The sequence below is a fragment of the Struthio camelus genome, chromosome 4 (genome assembly GCF_040807025.1).
Source record: "Struthio camelus isolate bStrCam1 chromosome 4, bStrCam1.hap1, whole genome shotgun sequence".
In the NCBI taxonomy this organism is placed as follows: Eukaryota; Metazoa; Chordata; class Aves; order Struthioniformes; family Struthionidae; genus Struthio; species Struthio camelus.
Window position 1 is genome coordinate 35,872,484 of NC_090945.1, and position 25,815 is coordinate 35,898,298.

At 39.4% G+C, this 25,815-nt stretch overlaps 1 protein-coding gene across 8 annotated transcripts in view; it reads right to left on the minus strand.

Annotated features, from left to right (window-relative positions):
• NR3C2 (nuclear receptor subfamily 3 group C member 2) overlaps nt 1-25,815 on the minus strand; it is a 225,010-nt gene that overhangs the window by 23,845 nt on the left and 175,350 nt on the right. For all 8 annotated transcript variants that reach the window (XM_068942249.1, XM_068942248.1, XM_068942250.1 and 5 more), the window contains 2 exons: nt 15,036-15,374; nt 14,469-14,613 (listed from right to left, as the gene is read on the minus strand). In XM_068942249.1, the coding sequence (XP_068798350.1) occupies nt 14,469-14,613; nt 15,036-15,374 (484 nt within the window). The remainder of the gene's footprint in view (nt 1-14,468; nt 14,614-15,035; nt 15,375-25,815) is intronic.

A 25,815-nucleotide genomic window follows, 5' to 3' on the forward strand; every position in this document is an offset into this window, starting at 1 on the left:
CTCTGGGATCTCTCTCTAACCCCATGCAATCGGTATATCCCCTCTGTTCCCCCATCTCCACTGCCTGTGTTCCCTCATTGATTCCAGACGTTCTACTCGACTTCCACAGGCAAGCTGCAAGGGGGCCCACGTCTCCGGTACTGGCCTCACACTTAAGCCCCTTTTATTCTCAGCACCTACCCACAGACATCTGAATATCTGAATGAGAATGAGCCTAAACAAACCGAGTTCCTTACGTTCCCCTGCTGCGAAAGTAGCTGCCCTGCTACTCAGGGACAAGCGACAAGCTTGGAAGTGAGCTGGTCCAGGAGCCGGTGGCGGCAGCCAGCCAGGCAAGTGGCTCAAGCGCCAGACGGAGATGTCACTAAGGCCCCCATCACACAGGAGATGAAGGACTTGAGTGAACACACCACCATTGATACAGCTGTTGGGGGACGAGGGCTTTAAGGAAATGGTTTACACAAGGCATCCTAAATACTAAACCAGCTGTGGTTATCATTAATATACTTATGTGGCCTTTATAGAAATCCAACAACCACACCAGACATTGTGAAACTACAGAAATGCTGTACAGATCAAACTTGTTATGAACAAGTAATCTGCAATTTATTAAGTCATCATGAAGTTTAATATTGTAAACCTTGCTGTTGAGGTTGTAAACTGTAACTCAACTGACTAACCAAAAAGATAAATCTGTGCAAGAAATCCATGCACCAAAGAAACTTCACCTATCAAAGACTAAACTCATCCCCAAACCAAACTTGACACTATGTTTTATTTGCTTTCTCACAGATACTATTCAAAGCCACAGCATAACACATCTTCTTAGGTCAGAAAGAGAAGGGGAGAAAGGGAAAGTTTTGGTGGATGTTTTGAAGATTCATCAGTACTCAAGTGGCGTGCTGATGACCACAAGAAATACTAGATAGAAGAAGACCCCTTCGACAGCACCTCAAAGAAATAGTACAGTTGGGTTAGTTACTCGGCCTCTAAAGCTCAGAAAAGACTTAGAAAAAGTCCAAGTAACATTTGTAGCGTATTCTGACTTTATATTTCCTGATTTTACATTTTTATGTAAGAATCGTTTCCAATTTTATAATCAACAACTTAAGCCTTTCCTTTGCTAGACTAAAACCTGCATCCCTTTCAAGCTTGTCCGTCAGTTAAAATGGAAACGCAAAAAACCCATTTCACTGTTTCTTTGGAGGAAAAAACAAAAACCCAGAAAACAACAACAAGCAACCTGCCAAAGGCCTGAAGGTCAAAACAAGTTTGGAAACCTCAGAAAGCAAGGTATGTTTTCTGCCATGCCAGAAGATGTCAGTTTGAAGTTAGGAGAGACAAGTGAATCATCACAAGGTGCCTTTCCAGCAAGGGGCAAGCAGCAAATAAAGGAGGAAAAGACCAGAGGCATAGTATCACAGAGTCCCTCGTACAGCAGGTCACACCACCTAATTACAAACCCCTTTGCCTGAATTATCTCAACTGTCTTAAGAGAGGTTCACCTGCTGAGGAAAGCTTTGAGCTTCTTGAGGAAAGAAAAGAATATACATATTATCATAGCAATAATTTACTCTCTCTTAACAGAGCGTTCTACTTCAACAGCTCCATCACAAGGAACAATGCAAACAAAATGACACTATCTAGTACAAGACTGAACCTATTCTTCGATGCAAAGGGGCAATCACTGCAGCGCTGTGTGCGCAAGGACACCGGGTAACGCACTGTGTATCGTTCTGCTCAATGGACTGTACCCAGACACCTGTTTCCCATCTTGAAACCATTATGAATGCAACCAAAGTCAGCAGTGCTGGAACAGCATCATTAAGTTATTGCACTGATCAAAATCCAAGCCAAAATACATGCAAAATTCAGGCTTCAATCACGACTTTTTATTCAGTGTTTATTTCTTATTCAGCACTTTCTAGTCTTTGCTCGCTACTGAAACTCTGCAAGCCACAGCAGAACAAGAAAAAACATACTGCCTTCAACGTATTGCCTTCTAACTCTTAAAGCTTTAGAACCATCTCCTTCCAGGAGGGAAAGGATATTTGTTATCTTGCATCAATGGCAGATGCAGGCACCTCATCCTGCTGAAATTAATGGGAGTTTTGTTATACATTTCAAGCGGAGAGAAATTTGGGTCATGTCTACGTCCATTTTTACTTAACTTGTCAGTGAGCCAATGGAAATACAATACCCCATCCACAGCACCAAAAACGACCTCCTCCTACTGAGGAGACAGCAGATGTTCTCCCTAAACACTAATTGATAGAGAAGTCAACTATTATTTTGCAGTCAGTTAAACTGGCCATGAATAAATGCAGGCTGGGAACTGGGTGGTTTATCCAGATAAGAGTTAGCGTAGAGGAAGCATAAAGGTGACTGCCTCAAAATACCAAAATGCCTTAAACAAACTACAGTGATTCTTGACCAGGTTAAAATGTTACAGCCTCTCTGACTGCCCTATTGCGCTGCTAGAAACCAACGTCCTTGTACAAGACATAGAAGAAAAGGGGGTGGGGGGGGGAGAGAGAAAATAAAAGAAAAATAAGGAAAAAAGTGAAAAGGAGAAAAGAAAAGAAAAAAAAGAAGAAAAAAGAGAAAAAAAGAAAAAAGTGCCATTGCCACAGCCTCCCAGTTAGAGTTTGGATTTTTAGCACATACCTACCTTCCCAGGCTGAACTGCCTCACGCAACTAATTCCTTTTTACTGAGGCAAGCCATGTGCCAGCAGTAACTTCTTAAAGCAGAGCTCCAAGATCTGCCACCAAAGTCATCTCAGCCTGTCTGGCTTTAGTCACTATTGACAGGCAGCATTTCTTCCACCTGCCTAGAGGTGGGGAAAAAAAATCATGGGCCAACCCTGATATTTTAAGTCAACACAGCAAGGCCAACAAGGCCTTGGGGCTACCTTTGACTTTAAAAACACGGGGATTTTATGGCGAGGTCTTCCTCCAATAGCAGAGGATTGACTTAAGGGTCTAGGAGACCCTTTCTATTCCTGGGTTTCTGCAGGAATTTCACATATAACAGGAGGAAAGTTGTTTCCTACAAAGAAGCAAAACATACATAAAACACAGATCTATTGCTCAAAAAGATGATGAAAAAGAAGTACTTCAGTAATCATCTCCCCTCATTGACCCTGTCACAAGAATGCATAAACTCAGCAATACCAAAGTAAAACATTTAACTCTACAAGCTTCTCTCCCAACAACCAGCACATTGCAGATGCTGCTCAAGGCGTAGCTGGGTGGCACTCTGACACCACAGCAAAGACGTTGACAAAAGAAGCTGCCTAACGCAGTGCAAAACAGGAATTAGTCTACAGTGGACCAATGCTGATCACCGATTGACAAGGAAGGTCATTTTATGCTAAAAGAGAACTACATAAATAGCTGGCATTTTGTGGGCATCAGCCTCCCAGGCATACAAACTTGTCAATTTTTATACTGAATTAAATGAGCCAATTCTGAAAATTAAAGCTTTCTCCTGAGAAAGTCCCCGTGATGGTCCTAGAGAATATTAACCCCAGGTAACTAATATTAAGAAACTTAAGAGCTTAGAACTTAAAGTTTCAGGTAAGTATTCTCCTATTATATGCCTATCAACAAAGGAGTTGGCAAGAGCTAATGGATAATTACTGCAATACAAGGATTTCAGCTCACAATCAGTAACAGAAAACTTGTGTTAAAATCCAACTTGATAATCACTCAGTTATGCAACCCTAAAATGTCAAGCACATAAATAGCTAATAAAATGAAGTATCTGCTGGAATTAACATTTATGTAGTTAATAGAATGCTCATACCAAATATTCTCTTTTGGTGTGCATTTCAAAATAGACAAATCACAGTTTAAATGAGAAAATACATAAGGATGGCTTTACCAACATGCATTTTCAACACCATATTCAGTAGTAAGTGATCATAATGCACACTTTGCTCAAGCTGTTGTATAAACCCTGGCATTCCTGGAACTCCAACCAAGGCATGCCTGCTTCTAACATCAGTTTACAGAAACTACCTCCTGATTTTTCTTTTAATCTAGAAGATTAATATTTAACTGTATAGGGGAAATAATGAAGGGAAGCACTACAAATACGAAGAGCATTTAGAAATGCCTCCGAACAGCTCACTGACTTGCAGAAAGATTAAAGCAGCATCATGTTCAAAAAGAGACTTGAAAGGGACAAACCTCTTCTCTGTCCTAACCCTTCCTACCAAGGATCTAGAGGGAACTGAAAAGATACACTCCCAAAAGTCCTGTGGATGTCCTGAAGTCATGTTGAGACAAGAAGAAAAGAGAGCATAATTATGCTGAATTAAATGTAAAATCACGGGGCAAGTTTTCATGCTAAAGTCATAAAAACTTTTCAAACACATGACAATCTGGAAACCTGCCAGAGCATCTGTAGGGCCAAGAGATGATCAAGATGAAAAAGAAGTGTTTGAGAAAGATCAGCCCATAGCAGAAAAGTTAAAAATCTTTGTACCAGAGCTCTCTATAAAGGAGTCTAGGAAGGCTCTGCACCATCTAGTGACTGTGGGAACAAGTTTCAGATTGAAGTGTCAGTAAAAGAGGGTTTTGAAAAAAGTACAGTGAAGTGAACAGTAATAAATTACCAAGACCAGATGGCATCCATCCAAGAGTTCCAAAGTAACTTAAATATGGCATTGCTGAACTACCAACTGTGCTGCGTAGCTTATTGCTTAAATTGCCTTTATAAAGGAGTGGAAGGTGACAAATGTGACCGATTTCTTAAAATGGGTCTGGGAGTGGGGAGGGAGCACTCAAGAGACCAGAGACTAGTAAGTCTCATTTCTATATCTAGCAAAATGATTGAAAGGAGAATTAACAGATAAATAAACATGCCATAATGGAAGAAAATTCAATGCAGTTTTCGTAACAGGAGGTCATGTCTCACTAATCTATGAGAGCCCTCTGGTAATAAGCACAAGGGTGATCTAGTTGGTACAGGCAGTGTCTACACTACGGAAATGCTTCACACATGCCGGGTCTAGCTGCATCCCACTTCCATATGGGGTGAGACCTAACCAAACACCTCTCCTCCTCCTCTCCTCTGCCCTGGTTTCCACGCAAAGGAAACTGGGGCATGTAGCCTGGATATGGGCTGCAATACAGTCTGTCGGCATGCTAGCATAGATAATTACTGGTCTAGGACCTCGTGCACACTGTGCTTTGCATCAGGAGGTAAGTGGAGATGCAGTCAAGGTAAAGTTGGATTTTCCAAAGCAGCTATTAAAAAGATCTCCTGAAAGCTCTTAAAGAGAGCTTATAAACAGATAAGGGGGAGGGCTCTCATGGATTACTAACAGATTAAAAACAGGAGACAAAAGGTAATAACAAATGGACGTTTTTCACAAGTAATGGAGGTTACCAGGGTAGTCTCACAGAGCTCTTCACAGGGGCCTGTGTTGAAAACTCATACTCAAACATCATCTGAAAAAAATCAGAACTGTCAAAGTGACGGAGTTTGCAGATGATTCAAGACGAGGAAATAGAGAGCTGCCTGTGAAGAATTGCAGAAGAATCTTGCAAAACTGTGTGACTGGCTGACAAAATGGAAAAGGAAAATCACTAATTGCAAGACAATGCACACAGTAAAATCATCTTTTACTATACATACCAAATAATTGGTTCTAAATTAGCTAACATCACACAATAGCAAGACCTAAGTGTCATTTGGAACCTCGGGGGGGTGGGGGGGGAGGCATTTCTTTTTTGAAAATGCTTGCTCAGTATTTACTAATGATCAAAATAATAAAGGATATTAGAAGAAGCGAGAGCAAGACAGAATTTTGTAATTTTGTAAAAGTAATTTTGCTACTGTACAAATCTACTGTGAACCTACATTCTGAGTATGGTGTGTCATTCTGGTCCATTCTCAAAATGAATATAATAGGCTAGCAAAAGTACAGAGAAAGGAGATGAGGATGACTAAGGGTACCAAACAATTGATATACAAGGGGAAATTATAAATTGACTAGTTGATTCTTCAGCTCATAAAAGAAAAGACAGGACATGACAGAGATCTCCAAATGATAAATGGCATGCACAGGATGAAAAGGAAAGTATTCACTATTTCTGCAAACACAAGAATGAAGTGGTACTTAATTAAATTATCAGGTACCTGCTTTAGAAAAATCTCCAACAAACAAATACACATAATTAAATTGCAGAAGTGACTGCCAAAGAGCATTTTAGATATCGAAATTACAAACGTATACAAAAAGGTATTAGGCAAATTCACAGAAGACAGATACAGAGGGGTTATTAAGCACAACTGTCTGAACGTGATCTCCCGCTCAGAAAGTACCTAAATCTCCGACTGCTGGAACAGACAAATGAAGACGTATCATTTTACCCTTGTCCTGATCTTGCACTCTTTCTGCAGCTGGCCGTTGTAAAAGATGAGAAACTGTGCTAGATGGACCTTTCTTCTGGCAGTTGCTTTTACACTCTTACAGATCTCATTAAAACCGCTTTATCTCCCATTTTCCTTTACAGTTTCACAGTTTTAACTAAAACCAGTAGCTTCTCATCCACTGAGTTCTAAATATTCCAGAAAATTTTTAACTGATTAGATAATGGCATTTGAACGCTAATCCTTTGCAAACTTACACAATGAAGCTGAATCTACTGCTTTAACAGCAACCACTAACCTGTTTACAAAAAATAAAATAAAATAAAATAAAACTTGAAATACCACCTGATGCACGTTACAACTATCAGTAACAGACATTACAGTAGTTCTTCAAATTTCCTGTTGCGTATTTCTCTGAAGTGCACAAATTTGGGATGCGTACAGAACCAAATCCTTTGATTCGTATCTCTGCATGGGAACTGAGCTGCTCTTTACAAGAAAGTAAACAACAATTAATGTAGATGTAAATACTGCAATAAAGATATCTAATTCTTACTGTACTGACGGTCTGGATTGCACGAACGTAGTCTCCCTCCTCAAAATAATACATGCAAGCAAACAACAGACGCAGGGAAGAACATCAAGGAGAGCTTGTTGACTTCTTAACAAGATCAATGATCACACACACTTTATTAGCAAAGACCGAACACTGACAACTCATATCACCAATCCCTGGAGCACTTTGAATGAAAAATGAGGGATTTAGAGACTGCTAGATTAAAAAGATTACAAAAATCTTCCTAAATTTAGATACTACAGGATTAATAGACTGCAAAATAGACCAAAATCAGTACCACAAGGGTTAAGAGCCATCATCCTGCGAAATGGAAACGAAGCAGCAATCTTTTAAACCATAAAAGAATTTACTTATTGGCTTTATCACCATGCACAGCTGATTTGAGGAATCGTGTCTTCCCCTTCCCCCACCCCGAGGTATATAAGGTTAAAAAAAAAAATCTAGTGTCCTTAAATATTCAGTCTATTTTATTACATTTATCTTCCTGCTGTTACTATAGAAATCAGAACACCAGAAAGAATTACAGGCTTCAGCATCTAAAGGTCACAGAGAGGTAGCTGTATTCTTACAGCATGTTACGCAACGCTAAATCCTAAACACTAAGTCTCAGGTTCCACAAGTATATTATGAGAGGATATTAGGAACATAATGAAAAGACAATGAACATGCTGTTTACTAATAAAATATGCAAAATTAATAAATGCAGATTTTAAATAAAATCTTAGCTATTCAGCCATACAAGATCTCAAATCTTAATTTAATTTTGCAACCTTTCTCAACATTACAAAATTCTCTGCCCATTCACATCCCTTGACAACGTTAGCAGAATCTGCATAGAAATCCCCATGTACTAAAACTGTTTTTCTGCCCCTCTCTACTTCATTTGTTCAACATCAACTTTCTCATTTAAAAAACATCTTCTCTGTTTTTTCCTCTATTGCTCATATCAACCTCTCCTCTGCTATTGAATTTTAACACTTCACAGCTGGGGGAATTACCAAAGGCTTAGCACGCAAGACCATTGCAATACCATATTTTTATTTTTGAAAGTTTATTACTGAAAGTTAAATTTTGCATGTTAAAGAAAGGGTTTATATTAACTTGTAATAAGCTATGCTAGTTTGTTAAACTGGCTTACAAAAATGGTATTAGTGGGTTACTTAAAAATATGCGGAGTAGATGTTTCATTTTATATCGAAAAAAGCCTTCCAACACTGTGCTACAAATCAGGAAAGGGGCCAGCAGTGTCACAGTTGCCCCAAGTGGCAATAATAAAAGGGATAACAGCCACTTCTTAGTTCAAAATCCATAGCCTGCAGTTTTTTTCCTTATCAATTAAAAGCACCAATCGATATGCCAGACAGTATATTCTGTTCTTACAGTTTTGTACATAGTATTCAGTGAACTGCAGTCTCTATTGAGCCCTTTTTAATTGCAAGGAACTGAGCTGCACATGATATAATACAATAATTCCAGGGATGGGAAGAAGGTTATACGACCTAAATGCTAGTGAAAACTGTCCCCAGCTTTTAGATGCAGTTTCTCAAGTTCACTTCAATAATTTTGGGTACCTCTTACAAAAACTAGTGCTATTCTTACTCAGACAAACCCTCAAGTCCTTGGCTTAGGTTAAAAATATCTGTAAAGATCTTCTGACAGTAAAAACAAAGTAAAACAACTAGAAAGCTCAGAACCTGCACACATAGCTTTTATGTACCTATGATCTACTCTTTACGCTATAGATGACAAACCAAAAAGAACCAAAGGAGTAAGAAAACACACATATTCGTCATTGAGTGCATTTGTAAAACACTGCTGAAATATCGATGCTGTACTTTTCTATAATGTACTGAAATTTCTCAATACGGCATCTCAGTTTTACTGAATTCTTTCAGTATCCTGCACCATTGCCATTTTGCAGATAGATAAGGCTGGAATGGCAAACACAATACTTTGGGCAAATCTCCTAAAAGTATTAGGAGATTTTGGAATTTAAGTCTCTTCAAGAAAAGTCTTTCAAGAATTCAGAAGTCTACAAGGAGACAGTCTAAAAAAACCTAAAATCAGACAAAAAATAAAGAATTGCATGTGAACTTTAGTGTCACGTGGCAGGGTCTTGTTTCTTTACACCAGAAACTAACAAGCTTCAGCACAGTGTGCCAAACAGGCCTGGGGGTCTGATTTTTGATTTTCGGTAGCAATGCCATCAGCAAGGTTTTTGACCTGCGGAGAGCTGAAAAGCCACCAGCCTCCTTCCCTAAAGGGAGGCGCAGATAAGCAGGGCAGCTTGCTGCGTGCGACACCGTCTGTGGCCTCCCGCTGGGGCTGGGACACGTTGGGAGCACAAGCCATAGCCTCCGCCACGACGAGGGGCAGCATGGCTTGGCCCCTGCTGGTTTTGAAGTTGGTAGGAGCATGGGTCTCTGCCGTGTGTAGAGGTACTTCTGAGCTCCTGCTGAGCTTCTGTCAGCACCTGTAAGTGCTTTATCTCCTTCCTCAGCCCGGTACAGCTACCTCTAAAAGGTTACTAGCCAATGCCCCAATATAATATATGGGTAAAAGCAGATATCTGGGAATTTGTTACAGCTAGCCAGCTGAGAAGCTGGAGCAATGTTCACAAAAAGGAGCTTCTGTTGCTTTTCTCTGGGACTATGGATCTGAGTTCTACACTGCAAACAGATAAATTCCTACTATTCAAATATACGTACCCAGATTTCTTCAAGGACCTATATATACACTTCTGCCTTCTCTTTCGGAAACTCAGGGGACTTTTCCTTCAAAAGGAAGCAGCCAGAGAAAGCTTTATTTTAGCTAATAGCTGAGTGGTAATTCATCCAGGAACTGGGAGACTCAGGGAATTTGAAACTACCTTTCCTGCCTTCCAGGAGCATGTCTTAAAAATCAGGTTTTAGGCTGTTTCCTGTAGGACTTTCATTCTGCATAGCTTCAGACAGAATCCATGAAAATATGCTACTGTTAAAAAAATTTTTTTTTGCTGCATCCCTTGCTTTGCTCTTGTGCCCATTTCAAGCAGCACCATTCAGTTTCCTGCTTATAATTTTAGCAACCTGATGCTCTAGCTCTAAATTTTCAACGCATATGCCCATCTCAGGATGAATTGGATAAGAAAATTTCAGCTAAATGTCTCTGGTTAAGTCTTAAGATCTATATTTTTTTTGTCAAGTTAAATAATAGCAATGTTTTATGTGGGGTTTCTGTTACTTTGCTGTAGGAACCTTAACTGTCTTAGAGCCTGCGTCTTTGGATCAGGGACAGTGTTTTGCCATGTGTTAAGAAAATCTTCCCAATTAATCTCTCTCTGTTCTCCTGAATCTCTAGATCCATTCAGTGTAAGGCTTCCTTGCCTGCAACAAATGAAGCAGAAATTCAACAGTCTCTCACTACCTAATCCTGTATCATCCGCACAACTCATCCAATCTGATCCTTCAGCAAGGAAGGAGTTGCATATTGTGGGATAACATAACTGAAGGTTTGGTTATGGATATAGTCTTTAAAGTACCTACACAAAGGACTCAAGTTATGATTCCACAGACCACCTTAATTTTGGAATTTTGCAACTTCTAGGATTTGAGTTTGCAACCTTAAGAATACTATTGCAACATCTTTTGAGTGTTCTTACATAGGCAACGTTCACCATTTAGAAGTCCTTTCAAGTAACAGAAATTATGTGGTGTCACATATATCACAGTGTTTTAGAGTTTACCGTGGACTATAACTAAAGCTATAACCATAGGAATATTAGTTTTAATTATGACTATGCTGCAAAATAAATAGATTCAAACAGAATACACACTGTAATGTATTTACGCACACACAAAATACTATCTACTCTTTTACACCCCTTTTCATGCTTTTTAATATTTCTGTAACGTGCTGAGTGACTTGGTTGCGTGGCCATTTTCTTATCACTCAGTTCACATCTTCGTGTTTACTTAAGCACAATTAAAGCAATGGAATATATGCATGATCCATAAAGACAAACAGTACACTTAATTAGATATATTTCATGACTAAACAAAGGTGCAAACAAAGGTGGTCAGACATTTTTAGTCTTGCATAATCCTAACAGGAAATCAAACCGTGTATTAGTAGGGAGACATTTTGCACCATATTTATAAAGTCAAAGATGTGCTTAACAGCTTTTAACAACAGAGATTCTCATTTGTTCTTCATCTTGTTTGCAGGCCTTCAGAATAAGAAAGAAAACAAGATCATATATCAAGGCCTTCCAGAATCTTTACAACTTCCTTTTATTCACAGTAGTTAAGAGTAAGCGGAAACTATGTTTAATGTAAAACAAAGCAACATATTCTGCCAATGCCAACCTCTACTTTCACTCTTTATTAACTGTTCATTGAAGAAAAATGCTGAACCCTCTGGGGGCACTGAGCACTACTGGCAAGGGACCCTCCTAATTATTTCTTGCACAGAGACAGGAAATTACCTCTCTAGACACTGGATATGAAGAAATATCAAGAAAATGTTGGCCTGGTGTTAACAGGAACACATCTTCCAAGCCGGCAGCAGGAAAAGCCCATTTTTTAATCATCTCCCTTCCATTCTGCGTCAATACATACATGTAAAGTGCCAAGGGTAGCAAAATACACAAAAAGTCACATCAAGCGAACCTTAGGGAGATCTGACAAACCTTGTGGTACAGAAATTAAGGCCCGTGGAGTAACTTTACGCTACATTTCCAAGCTCATAGCACTCAAATAAGCAAAGGTAAGGCCAGACTTCAGAAATTTCAGATCAAAGCTTCAGACCGTATGGATTTCTCATGTTAAACAAAGACTTTATGGCATATAAACTGCATACAAGTAGCAAAGAAAAATACAAAATATTTTCATGAACACACAGGAATAGACATGAAATGAAACAGTAAGGTTAAACCCTACAACAGACACATAGGAAATGCTGTTTAAAAGAAAAAATATAATACAGCAATTTACTTCCCAAAGAAGTGATGGAACAAAATTAAATGAAAAACGGGCATCGAAAAATCGTTTGTACTGAATTATGCCGTTGTACCAGAATTAAGTTGTTGACTACTTATGTGTTTTGCTCCACTTTTTTGAAAAACTGCTCTTAGACTTGCTCCAGTGTCAGGAATTTGCTGATCTTTTGTCAAAATCAAGAAAGAATATTGTTTACTGAACTTAGAATGGCAAAACAATTTCGGCTGGGAGGGACCTCTGGAGGTCTCTAGTCCAACCCCTGCTCAGAGCCGGGCTTGTGGCAAAGCTGGAGCAGGCTGCGCAGGGCCTTGTCCAGCCCAGGCTTGCGTATTTCAAAAGATGGAGACTCCAGAGTCTCTCTGGGGAGCCTGCTTCACTAATTTACTATTCATTATGAATTTCCTTTCTCTGTTTTCTAGTAAGCATTTCCTTTGCTGAGGCTCGTGATTCTTGCCTCCCATCCTCCCACTGGGCACCTCCAAGAAGAGTCTGATTCCCTCTTCTCTGTAATAACTTCTTAGGGAGCTAAAGGCTGCAGTGAAATCCCCTCCACCCTCGGCACAGCTGTCTTCTAGCTGAACAAGCGCCGTTCTCTTGGCCTCCCCTCCCGCCACATGCCCCAGCCCCTGATCATCTAGGTTACCTTCCATAAGGCTCCCTCCAGTTTCTCAGCAACTTCCCTGCATGGGGGAACCCAAAACTCAGTATTCCAAATGCAGGCTCTCAACTCAGTAAGTTTCCGCTGTTGAGCAGAAACATGAGAAATTCAGAAATTTCCATCAAGTATGAAACGTGAGCAAAGTGAGCCACCACTCTCACTTCAGAGGTGTACCTCTTATCACTTTGGAGTAAGCATTCCACTCCTATTTTTGCTGATCTGAGGAAATTTCTTGCCCCAGTTAGGTATTTCAAAAGTCCCTGTCCCCATCTCACAACTCGAGAGCTTCCAATAATTTATTTTTCTTCTCTTCAGAAACGTCTACCTTCTGCTGGCTTTGGTAGTATCTGTAATGAGTACATTGTTAAAATATGTAGAAGATCAGATCACCATCATAGAAACATACATAGCTGTTTTGGGATGTCTTTATTTTGCCTTCCGTGAAGTTACAGTCCTTTACCTAACTAGATGCTAATCTCAGCCTCAGTATAATTCTGCAGCCACCTACCTCAGGGCTTCCAACAAAAAACTCGCAGTTGAGCTCAACTTCTGAAGTTGATACTAACTTCAAAATCATGGATGCTAGCACTGCGCATATACTTTTATTTGCAAGTGGGATTGATTTCCCTGCCCAGTACATTTTGATGCCCTGACTGACTTTCTTCAGATGAGGGAAGGCTGCTTCTGTGTTTGATCCTTTAGGATCTGCATTTTCCCAGAAGAATTAAACTCTCCGGAGTTCACATTCAGCTAGCTTTAGCTATAGATATTTTTCCTGCGATAATTCTCTAATGTCCCAAGTCACAGCAGAGGTGCTTTCAACAAAGAGAAAGGCTGAAAGTACATTTTCAACTACATTCAGTGACTCACCAATTCCTCCCCTTAAAAAACAAACAAACCAACCAACCCAAAACACAATCCTCCTTTGATATTGCTCACTATATTGGGACCAGATCTTGCAATTAATTGATTAATTCTTAAATCAAAGGAAGATTATTTAGATGGACAATGACAAAGCACCTTCTTCACAAAAAGCAGTCCAGAATGCTTCAGCAGACTGAGTGGTAAATTATTTTTTGTTCTTTCTTTTCCTGTCTGTTTTTCATAAACACTCATGTCCTATTGATTATGTCTCATTTTTACCTCTAGAAAAAAATACCTTCTGGGATGCACATATGACGTGACCCCAGTTTGACTGCCTGTGTATTTATTTATGTTCTGACTTCAGTGTTTTGGAATAAACACTAGACGAATGGAACACAAATTAAATTAAACTCATCAAAGGCACAGCACTAAAACACGAACTTAAAATATGAAGGAACATGTATAGTCAGAAGAAATGGTTTATTGGTTGATCCTTTTTTTTCTCTGAATGTATCATAAAAGAAGTTACGTTTCATTACTGAAAAAACATTTTGGCTTCTTTCATGACTGCAAAGATGGGTAATTAAAACTGTCAAGAAAACACATTGAACAGCTGTATATTGTTAACAAAAGCACCATTATATGACTCTTTTGAGAAAAACCTGGCAATTTAAACATTCACAATTCCTAGAAGTTAAATATTCTTCCAAGCTCCAGTGGATACCAAATTTTTTTTTTTTCTTATAAATCTTGGTTGTGTACCAGTCATATTTTGAACCAGCAGCATGTTGTAGTTTGTGAACACTTCTACATATATAAGGAAAAGTAGATGGTGGTAGCAAAGTTATGCCAACTGAAAATCGAGTCAATGAAAAAAATTTTTAGCTTCTTTTAAAGCTGGGATTAGATGACATTTTCTTACACTGTGGATACACTTGAAAATCAAATGAAGACAGAATACTCCTCCCAGCTTGTACTAGATAGGACCATTAAGGAATACTTACTCATCGAAGATCAGGTCTGGAGCAAAATAGAGGAACTGGCTGTTTGTATGTTTGTACGATCTCCAACTCAAGGCAAACGATGACAGACACATCCATGAATACTGAATTAGAGTAATTTGGTCCTCGAGAGGCAGGTTTCTAAATCCTAGAGAACAAACCAGAAAATACACATGAACTTCCTTGTGCTCTACACAAGGGTTGGCCGAACCAGCACAAAATGCATTACTTAGTGTTTATTCCGGTATTAAAGAACAAGAGCAACGCTTTACACAAAGTGTATTTCTGAAAAACTAAACCCCTAATTTTTCATTCCAGTGATATAACATGTTTTCTTCATAAGGGGCTATTATTTAAAGTTAAAACTATTTAAATATTAACCACAAATATATGCAACGAACATTAAGTTGATCACAAATACAATACTCTTCTATTAGATGTCCGTCTTACTCTCCATATGTGGGTTTTCAACACAACCCACAGATTAAAGATGAAATTTGTCAGGCAAATAGTACATTACACTAAAAGAAAAACTGAAAAGAAACTTCAGCAAATGAATCGCAATCCTACCTGGAAGTATCTTTGCCCACTTTACCACCTGAATCATCTGCTTGCCAGCCAGGCGGTTTAAAGTAGAAAGCAGGTACTCTGCTGTATCTGGTTTTGAACTATCATAGCCTGCATACACAATCTCTGGTTCAATGCTTTCAAGAATCTTAACAGGAGAGGGAGTAAGTGCTGGTGAAATAGCAGACATGTGAGGAACAAGTGCTGTGTTTACAGATGGCTCAGTTACTGGAGCAATGTATGTCGTCCCTTCCTCTGGGCTTTGGGGTGGTGGTTGTTGTCGTTGCTGCGGCTGTTCGTCATGCATCCCTTTCAATTTCCCCAACTTTTTGGACTTCCGGGCTGCAAAGACAAGTGGAACAAAAAAAACAAAACCCAAGTAAGCTAGAAACCCTGGCTGGTGTAATCCTGGCTTTTGGAAAATCAAAACAGAAGTACCATCTTAAACTTCTCAGGTGAAATGGATGCAGAAATCACCAGGATCTTAATAAATACGTCTCTGCTGCAGCACTCTTACACTGGAAAAAGGATCAAAAGAAACACACAAGCTTGTTTTTGTTGCTTTACTGTATGTGAAGAGGGAAAAAACGCCAGTTACCTGCATTTCTATCTGTCTCTATATAGACATGCACACAGCTTCCTAATTACTGTGGTCAGTGCTGACTAAACATTTCAGAAGTTTATTTGTTTTGTAGCTTACATATATCATTTATCACCTACAAGTCTGTAATTCATGTTCTCCCCTGCATTTGGTAATCAAAAGAAATCTGGCTGGCAATGCCTAAAATTAGCAGACCTGGACCCTTCCTAAGCTTCTGAGTCCTAGTGCACACCCCGGCTGCGTCTCAACTCCAAACGTAGTCGATCCGCTCTGAATAGTCTAATCTAGTCAGAACCCTTTGTTTTTGCTGCTTTGATACCTCCTGAACAGCTTCGTCCTTTCTCTTGGCTAGTTTTGAAGTAACTCTATGAATATTTACCAAGTAAAACAAAAAATATTGAGCCTTGTGTGACACCTCTCTCACTGCTATCAACGTTTCTCTAATGATTTGCCGCCACCTTTTTTTTTGTTTTGTTTTAATGCTACCCTCCCTACTTTTCTTACTCTGTTTTCTTTGAAGATAGCAATACCAGTATGCATCCCCTTTTTACAGAGATGCCAGCCGTCCTCTGTGGGTTCCCTTCCCAAGACTGCCATGAAGCACAGATATGGAAGCAGGCAAAAAGCCCTGCTTCTGCCCCAGCAAAAATCTCTTGCAGTGTGAGAAAAGAATGGGAAATAAAGAACAGGACAATTAAATAAAACAAATAAAAAGCCCGATACCATAGTCAGACTGTTTCCCCCTTTCTCAACAACAGCTCATTGAATATTCCAAATTTTTGAAGTCTAAGAAGTATTTCCCACTGATTTGAATAGGCGGAGAAATAAACTATTCATTCATTTTATATTTTGTATTTAATTTTAGGTTGAACTTTTGTCTTGGTAAAAATATATTTTAGCACAATGCTTCTCTCCCATTTAGTGTATAATATAACCAAAAAAGGCAGTGCAGCTTGCTCTGTGTCATCTATCCTGTTCCATTTACCCCTTCGGTATCATGGGTTTCTATCTGCAATTCAGGTCACCCCAGGATCTAAGGTCCCTGTAGGGGAATTACCCGAGGCTGGCACAAGGACCCCTTCCAACGTTGGCAAGTTTTCTAGGCCCACAGCTCACTGGAAGGGAAAGTGCTCAGTTCCCTAACACAGACTATTCCTGTCACAGGCTCAGGAGGGGTCTTAGGGCCCCAAGGGCTCACTATGATCGTGTAATTTGTCTCCTAACCAGCACAGGCCAAATATATCAGTTCCGTGGTAAACACAGCAGGAACTAGAGACAAAATAACACCCTCTTATTAAATAACTTGTAAAAGGCACCGGTTAGCTGCACACTTTCCCTATATTCCACCAAACATTCAGATGGGTTGCATCAAGGTACTGAGCATATTTTAAAAAAGAGAATGCACTGCAACCATAGAAAAGGTAAGTAAAACAATCTTTAAAATCCACAAATAATGAACTACATTTTAATGTTGCCAGCTCTTTCAGAATAACTGCTCTCAAATATATACTTTGTTATCTATCTACACCCTGCTAAAACTCTTGTCTGGACTTTTATCTTCCAATCTCTTGATTATTGCAACATGTCTTTTACAGGCATCAATAAACACAAGCTTATCTTCCTCCTTCTGAGAATACTACTGCAAACATCCCTCTTAGTCCATCCCTTGTCCCAAGTCCATCTTCTCTAGCTTTTCCCTTCATCAATTCCCCTCTTCCTTTATTTCCTGTCTCCTAAATGAAAGAGCCTTTTCTGCATATCAAGATCCTTTCTGGCCAACCTCCATCTCACCTCCTCTCTCTTCTCTGTTATCAAACTGACTTCCACGTCAGCTCAGCACACCATGCCAGTACCTCCTGGTAAGTTTTCAAAACAAGCATTTCATGCTTGTTACTATTTCTCTTACTATGGCTTTGAAAAACCCCCGTAAAGATCCACACTACTACTTGATTTTCTTCCTCAAACTCCTTAAAACCTATATTTTTAGAAAAACCTCATCAACAGTGAAGCTGCTGCTGTTCTAAGATCACTGCTTACCAAGCAACCATTAGTGTTTCACAGTTTCCTTGACATTGCCGGCCTGCCTGCCCACACCCACTGGCTGCTATTGAGACTGCAAAGTCTTTAAGGCAGGATACAGATACACAGTGTTGAGGACAATACACGCCTGAGCACAACAATAGGCTGTTGTTTTGAACGCTTCCTTATTATTGACAGTACCTTGAACTCTGAGGAGCTGGCTCACTCCAAGTTCCAATAAAAGCTTATTTATCAGAGAAAACCCATGAGATTGCTGTATAAAATAGTAATGTTTTACCATAAAATAGTAATATCTCACGTAAACACTCACTGCAGTAGTAATGAATTGTAGTAGTAGTAGTAATGAAGGTTTCAAAGGTGATAGTCTTTCAACAACAGCTCTTTGACTGAGCACCCTCCGGATCTTGTTTATTAGTGGCGAGTACCGCACCCAGTAAGCGCAAATGTGAACATCAGTTCAGTGTCATTCCCATCCATGCAACTGGACGGATACAATGAGAGCAGGACCTTCCTTGCCCATTTCAGCATCCCTCTAGCTTAGGAGATCTACAGAGTACTTGAGAGAACACTGTGCAACTTTTCTAACTTCTGCTCTTTCAAAGAGCCGGACACCATTTTGTTAACTTGTTTACAATATATATTTGTGCTTTCAACAATTTCATAATTTCTCTGTGCTTGTGAACAGCCAGACCAATTGAGGCAGGCTGAATTTTTTAATAAAAAGAATTAAACATGCAAATAAAAGTGTGCCAGTACTTTTCAAACTCAGTTCAAAATTCTATTAATCATTCATCCACATACTTTCTCCAAAACTTCCTAACTATCTGAAAGCAAAGCATTAGAACAGATTACATTAGCAAGACACTAGAATCACCATCACTGGAGGTTATACGGAAGAAGTGAGATAGATATCTGTCAGGAAAGGGTTTGCTACAGCTGATTTTGTCTCAAGAGACAGGACAGATTAGAAGACCCTTCAAAGTCCCTTCCTATTTCTTACTATTCTATCATGAAACTCTTAAGGAAGCTCATTCAAACAATCCGGCCTGCTCCTTCCACAAGGAAGCACAACTGAAGGATTTTTCATCCTCTAGTGCACTGAGTTACATGGACACTGACATCCATTCTTCAAGATGCAATTTCTGTTCTTAGCAACCAATAAGCCATTTTACAAAGCAGCCCCTGATCAGACATTTTGTTAAACAAGCTTTCCTCATGCTGCAAAATAAAACAGAGGCAGTTACAAACGGGCAAGGCAGACAACTCTTGCATTTAATTCTGAAAAGTAAGTGAAAATGCTGTTGTTCTGCATTTTCTGCAGTTCTACTTACAGGACTACATACTGGGAAATCACTGTGAGTATTAAGTATAGTTTGCATTTATCTTAGAAGGGTAAAGCTGAACTTACACATTTTTCAACAAAATAAATCCCAAAAGCAAAGCTAGGATGGCCAAGTTCAGCAAAATACTTTGTAAGTGAACAGAGCTGTTGGCCACTGAGAAGAGTTTAAAAATAAAGCCTGAAGGAGTAGATAGAGATTAATGTTTGCTGTTATTACTCATTAAGTTTTATCAGGCCCTATTTTTTGTGTTATCAAAACAGGACTAAAAATAAAGAACTTTACATATCTTTCATGTTTACAGAGGGTCCCTCCCCAAAAGTATTCTCACCATAACCATACCAGAATAAGAACCGTATTGGTTTAATAACAACTCCATCAAGTATCTAGCAACACAGATAACTGATTACATATTATTAAGACATAATTTCCTATGTTCCATTCTCTACGAGTTTTTCATCAAAAGAAATAGCATTCTTTCATGTATAATACTGGCATAAAAATGTGTTTTAGTTTCATTTTCTTCCATTACAATGCCTTCAAAATGAAGCTGAGAAAAACATTACAGCCTGACAGTCATGTTTACAGTGAAGAAAACTGTATTTTTCATTTGGCTTCATGCCAAATGCTCTAGCTCAACTGGTTTGGTAGCTCCCACAGAAACTAACAACTAAAGATTAAATTCAAACTCTGAGAAGTAAGTACTCTTGAGTTCACCTTTTGAAGGTGTTTTTCACATCTCCTCTCTAATTGGAATACCAGCGCTAAAACTAACAAGTTCCCCCCCCACCCCGGTATCAGAGGTGAAAAAACCCATACACCAGGACTCCCGCGTCTGACGTTGGAAACTTCTAAAAAGTCACAAGGGGAACATCCAAGCCATGGGACGCCTCGCACTGCTGGCCCGCGCCTGCCAGTACAGGGGCGCGCTGAGCTCCCCCCTGCCCAGCACACAGCCCAGCGTCCAGGCCCTGCAGCTGCCTGGAGGTCTCCGCGTTCGGATGCGGCCACAGCTGCGCCAAGATTTGCCATTAGCGCTCAGCATTTAGAATTTCAGAAAAATTATTCTCCTTTTCCATGTTAAACAGTTCATCACCGGGGACAAGCTGGGGATAACTGAAATATGCAAACTTCTGAGAGGCTGTGAAAACGTGTTCTGGAAGAAATATAAAATTTCATATTGCACAGCTTAAGCCTGTTGAGTATTTGGGGTAAGGACAAGCCTTTGGCTGAGATGGCAGCACAGCCAGAGATTGCATATTATCTCTAACTGCAGGGTTTCTTGCACCTGGTGTTCACTGTTATTAGAGCCAGGATACAGTACCGAAATCCCTGTTCTTTGAAATCATCTGTGATAGAGTAACAGTTAAAGAAAAACAAACACCAGTGAAAGACACACTGCAAATACACCTCAGGTTAAACACCTTAAATATACGACAGATTTTTTTTGAATAAGCATTTTAGAAGGTCTTGTACACCATACACTCATAAAGAAAGAAATTAGGTGAAGTATCTGAAAAGTAACGTACAGTCGGACTTCAAAAAAGTACATGCAACAGATGTTCTCTGTAGCACTAACAATAAATTAGGGTATAACGGAGTGTACTAATAGCATATAGCATAATAAGCTACAAGTCTGACTAAAAATAGCAGCCCCTACTCCCCTGGAAGGGATAGGCAAACTTTTACCTGGATTTTATACGAGTAGGCCTGTGTCCAACACGTTCAAAGAAAAGCCTGCAAATTCTGCAAAACCACATCTTGTTCCAACTACTTGGAAGACCTCAATGACAGCAACCTGAAAACAGGAGCGTGTTCGTTTATCACCCTTCACATTAACCCCCTCTACCTAGAAAGAAACAACGGAATTCCTGCAGAGGCCCTGAGGCAGACTGAGCTGCTGTATTAAAATCACTTTAACACAGTCTTAAGCACTGTTAAAATAGTAAGGTAATTTTCTTTCCCCCTTACTACAGTCTCAGCCTTATGATGTAGCAAAAAGGCTGGAATTAACCATCTGAAAAAAGCTACTGGCAGGAAACTGGGGTGAATTCAGATTTGGACAACTGGTTCTGTAGTATTGACCCTTCATCAGTTAGACTACTGCCATAAAGCCAAAAAAGTGAGTTGCACGATTTCAGGATCTAGAGTTTTTGTACAGTCTGTAAAACAGTCAGTAGGCTTCTAGTGATAGGCAGCAGCTTATACTGCTGCATGCTAAATAACAGGACTTTAACTGGATGCATTAACTGGCCCCCTATTGTAAATTATTTTCTGAATACAAATTAATACAAACATCAGTTACAAATCTATGGCATTCCTGATTTTTAGGGGTCAAGTTTGAAGTTTTGGGGTAGGTACTAGGTAAGCTACTATAGGCTGTTTTTAAAAATACCACAGTAAACTTGCACATGCTATACATACCTGGAGGGAAGAAATCCATGTTCCCTCTATCACCGGGAAACATACAGGAATTAAGTTACGGACCCAGGCACAAATGTGATAACTATTTATCGTAGGCTCTATATTAATAATTCTCACCAGCATTATTGTTAAAGAAATGAGATCCAAAAATGCCAAAGAACAGAACACAAATACTGTGAGTAACACAGTAGTTTTATAACACAGTAATATCTTGCTGGCAGACTTGTATTAATATTCAAATTTACCAACTGAAGAATCTAAAATACTCTGTAAATTCACAGAAGCTTCCTATACTCCAACAGGAAATAAAAAGTTTAGAAAATTATCTGTAATCATATGTGAATTACAAGACTTGCAATTGATAATCTCTCAGAATCAGATATTTGTTAAGATGATATTTACAGAACAGCTTGACTGCTGCCTATCAAATACTAATTATTATTTGCATAGCTAAAGACTTGATATAGAAGACTAAGTCAGAGTTTTATTATTTACAAAGCTCTGCCAGAATACCATCAAGCTGACCAAACGGATCTTAATTTCATCCATGCTGCAGAGCATATGAGTCAATCAGCACATTATAAAAACATAGGTTATCTACGGCAGAAAGGAGAGAACAGAGTGGAAGGAAAGGGGAAAATCAAGAGAGACAAATCACAGAGCACAGAATAAAAGGCAGAGAATGAACTACAAAGAAGGTAGCTGTTGAAAGAAAAAAGTAACAAAAACAGCAGACAGAAAAAGAAAGCAATACAAAAGATAAAAGAAATGGACTAATTGCAGGTAAAAGAGAAGAAGAAAAAATGGAAATTATACTAAGTACATGTAAAAGACAAATGGAAAAAGGTTAGTTATATGCATTTCAAACAATGTAAGAGATTGCTGTTTTCCCTGTTACAACTTTATTTAAGACTATTTCAAAGAATTTTTCACTTGCATAAAACCACTGGTGATCTAGGCAGTTTGAGGATAGTATAGAAACATTTTTCTATCTACTTTAAATATCGAAATCCTCCTCCTCACTTGGGTCCAGGTGACTGCCTTTGACTCAGCTCACTCCGCACGCCTTGCTTGCAGTACCTACGCTGCAGATACTTCAGCTCCTCTACCTAGCCTGCTCCTCAAGTTTGCTGCTCAGGCTTTGCACCTCAGCTACAACCACCATCTCCTTTCCAGCCCTGACAACTGTTATGTTTTCCCTTCAAATCCACCCAAAATGTTTCACAGTTTTCCTGCACACCCCTCCACTGCTACTTGCTTCTTCCCTCCAAAAGTTACCAACGTTGCTCAGCGCGTGACAGGTACCAAAGATCAAGCTGACTCTCCTCTTGATGCAGCCTTAGCAGCCTTTGCATATACCTTCCTCTAAGCCCTCACCAAACATACACACTTTCTTGCTTGCTTCCACTTTTGTACAAATAAGGGCTCCATCAATATCCCAATTCATCCTTCTTTGAATTCTTTCATCATGTTTGCTTCACTTACTTCAGCGAGCTGACGTCTGTTCTCATTAGCTATTTTACTGCTACCACAAATAGCCTACTTCCCTCCCCCAAACCTGTTGTATCTTGACATATATGAACATTTTGAGCTATCTTGGTACGGACATTTTTTTTTCCACTTAAGTGTCTAGCACAAGGGGCATGAGATTTCACTGTGAAATTTCTAGATATTATTAGAGACACGTTATACATATATACACACACGCATAACCAATTCATGGGATAAAGTGAAAAGCAATAACGTAAACAAAATCTTAAAAGCCATCCCATTAATTCTACAAAGTGCATTCCTGCATGCACCTTTTATCCTTCAGGAAATGCAGGAGGGAACAACAAAGACAGAATCTTAAAGCTTCTTTAAACTGATTACCCGCAGCGGGTAGCTGCAGAAGATGAAGAATCTCTCTAAACCGGACGTTGGGACGTCGTCCCAAGGGTGAGAAGGAACACTCGGGTGCAGAGCTGGGAGAGATGCGCACAAGACCTGGTTGTCCCCAGTTTGACTAGACAGAACAGGGTGAGAAAGCAACAAAAGGCAGCAACAGAGGTAGACAGAGGACAAGTTAACATGGACTTAAAAGGGTAGTGCAACATTCCTTAACTTTGTCATGCAGCGCACACTACCAAAGCAGTGGCCCTTCAAAAGTGGTTTCTGCTATGGCATTTGGGATATGCTGAAGAGACCAAGTAGTTTATCTAAATATACAAAGAAAGGAGGCTGCAGCTGCCCAACCCTCGGGGCCTGTGGTGGCGGGAGAGAAAATAAAGGGCATGCCCAGTTAAATGAATTTTAAAAACTGTTTCTGACAGTTTGAACTCAGAGGAAGCAGAAAGCAGAAAACGATACCACTGCTGCAAGTCTGAGGAATCAGTATACAGGTAGAATTTTTAGTTTAATTAACAAAGTAATGAAAACTTTCTCACCCTACACCAGCAGAAGCAAACATAACATAGCTTTCATTGGAGAAAAAGATCAAAGCCAAAGACTGAAGTCAATAAAATAAAATGGTAGGCATAACTGCAATAATGGCATAATTTGGCACTTCCAGCATCGTTCACAACTGCTTACTAAGTAGCACTTCAATCTGACAGGACTGAACAATTTGAAGACAAGGAATAAACGTTTGATCTATGGATATGTCACATTTTATTTGCCTTTGGCCAGACTCTGTAAAGATCCAAGTACATCTATAAATGTAATTCTTGCTGCCAATTCACATTCAGTATACCAACAAGGGGGATACAGAACAGAAGAAGGAAAAAGTTCCTAAAACATATTTTAATCTACGTTATTTACTCCTTTTTCACTGCATTTATTTAACATATTTTAGGTCTTGATTCTGGTTTGATTTAAACATTAAAACTGACTTTACTTATTGTTTGTTACTTTGCCTATATGACAATTTCCAAAACGCGTGCATTTTGTTTTGCTTGGAACGGGTTCTCATACAGAGTGTAGTGTCATGCTGCTCCAGTAAAGCTTTGTAGAGCAGAGAGACCACATATGTGGAGCAATGTACCTTCTCGCTTTAGGCAGCTTCAGCTATGCTTTGACCACCCCACTCCGTTATTAATCTTCAACAAAGGGAACTCTGCAATACCCCTCATCTTTCTCCTATACTCAATCACTCAGTTTTTCCCTAATATCCCCTACATTACATTATTTTTTTCTGATTGCCGATTTCATGATTTCTCATCATCCTTCTGCCAGTGGCCATGAAAAACAACTTATCATTGCTATCCCCTCTTTTACACCACTTAATGTATTGGAAGACTGGTATCACGTCCTTAATATCTTTCCCTCTTCTATACTAACACACATTCAGTTTCTTCTACTCTTCCTTAATTATGTTTTTTCCTAAGCTTGTCATCCTTACTCTTCTTGGGCTGCTTCTACTCTATATACACCTTCCTTAAGGCACATGGCATGAAATTTCAGAAGGAAAGTTCAGTTTAGATGTTAGGAAAACCCTTCTAAATGTAAAGGTCAGTGAAAAACTGTAAAAACTGTAACAAATTATCAGGGGAAACAGCACAGATTTCAGCATCAAAGATCTTCAAGAACAGATGAGGTACGTGTCCATCAGGAACGAGACAAGCATCGCTAATCCTACCAACCAGCACAGGAACATGTGTGACAAATTAATAAGGTTCCCCAGCTCCATGACCATGACAGGGAGCACTCAAAATCGGACACGGTCATCAGGCCAGCGCTTGCCAGCTCTGACTAGAGCACAATAATGACTTAGTACCAAAAGAGACTTGCCTACTTTTGCAACATTTTTAGATTGCTGACACATATTTAACATAATCCATTATGCAATCACGCCTCTTTCTTCTCTGCAGTTCTCTGAACAGCTACTCTCAGGTATTTTGTACTTGCACACCTGAAATCTCCTTTCTAAATGTAACCTTTGCAGTTTACTGAAAATGTTACCGTGTTGGTCTCAGACATTAAAATTGAAGATGCTTCTGAATTTTGATTCTGCCCTCAAAAATCCTTAGGAGCACTTCCAAATCTGTAGGTTTATATATCTACTCTCTATCTTGTTATCCAAGTAATTAGTGAAATTGTAGACCCAGAATTGACCCTCAACAGCACCCTACTTCAGATGCCATTCCAGTGTGAAAGCAAAGCACTCAGAGTTACTTTTTGAAAGCACTATTTCAAAAATTATGCACCCATTTAATGAGAATTTTTTATCACACTTTAATAAGAATTCTGCATTTCCTTCTTACTATAGATACGGCTGGATAAACTGAGCAGTGAAATAGAAATACCTACAGGCACCTCATAACAGCACCTGCACACATCCTCTGGAACAGATTCATGTTCCCCTGCAATGGCTTCCGTATACAGTGTTCAGGATTGTGCA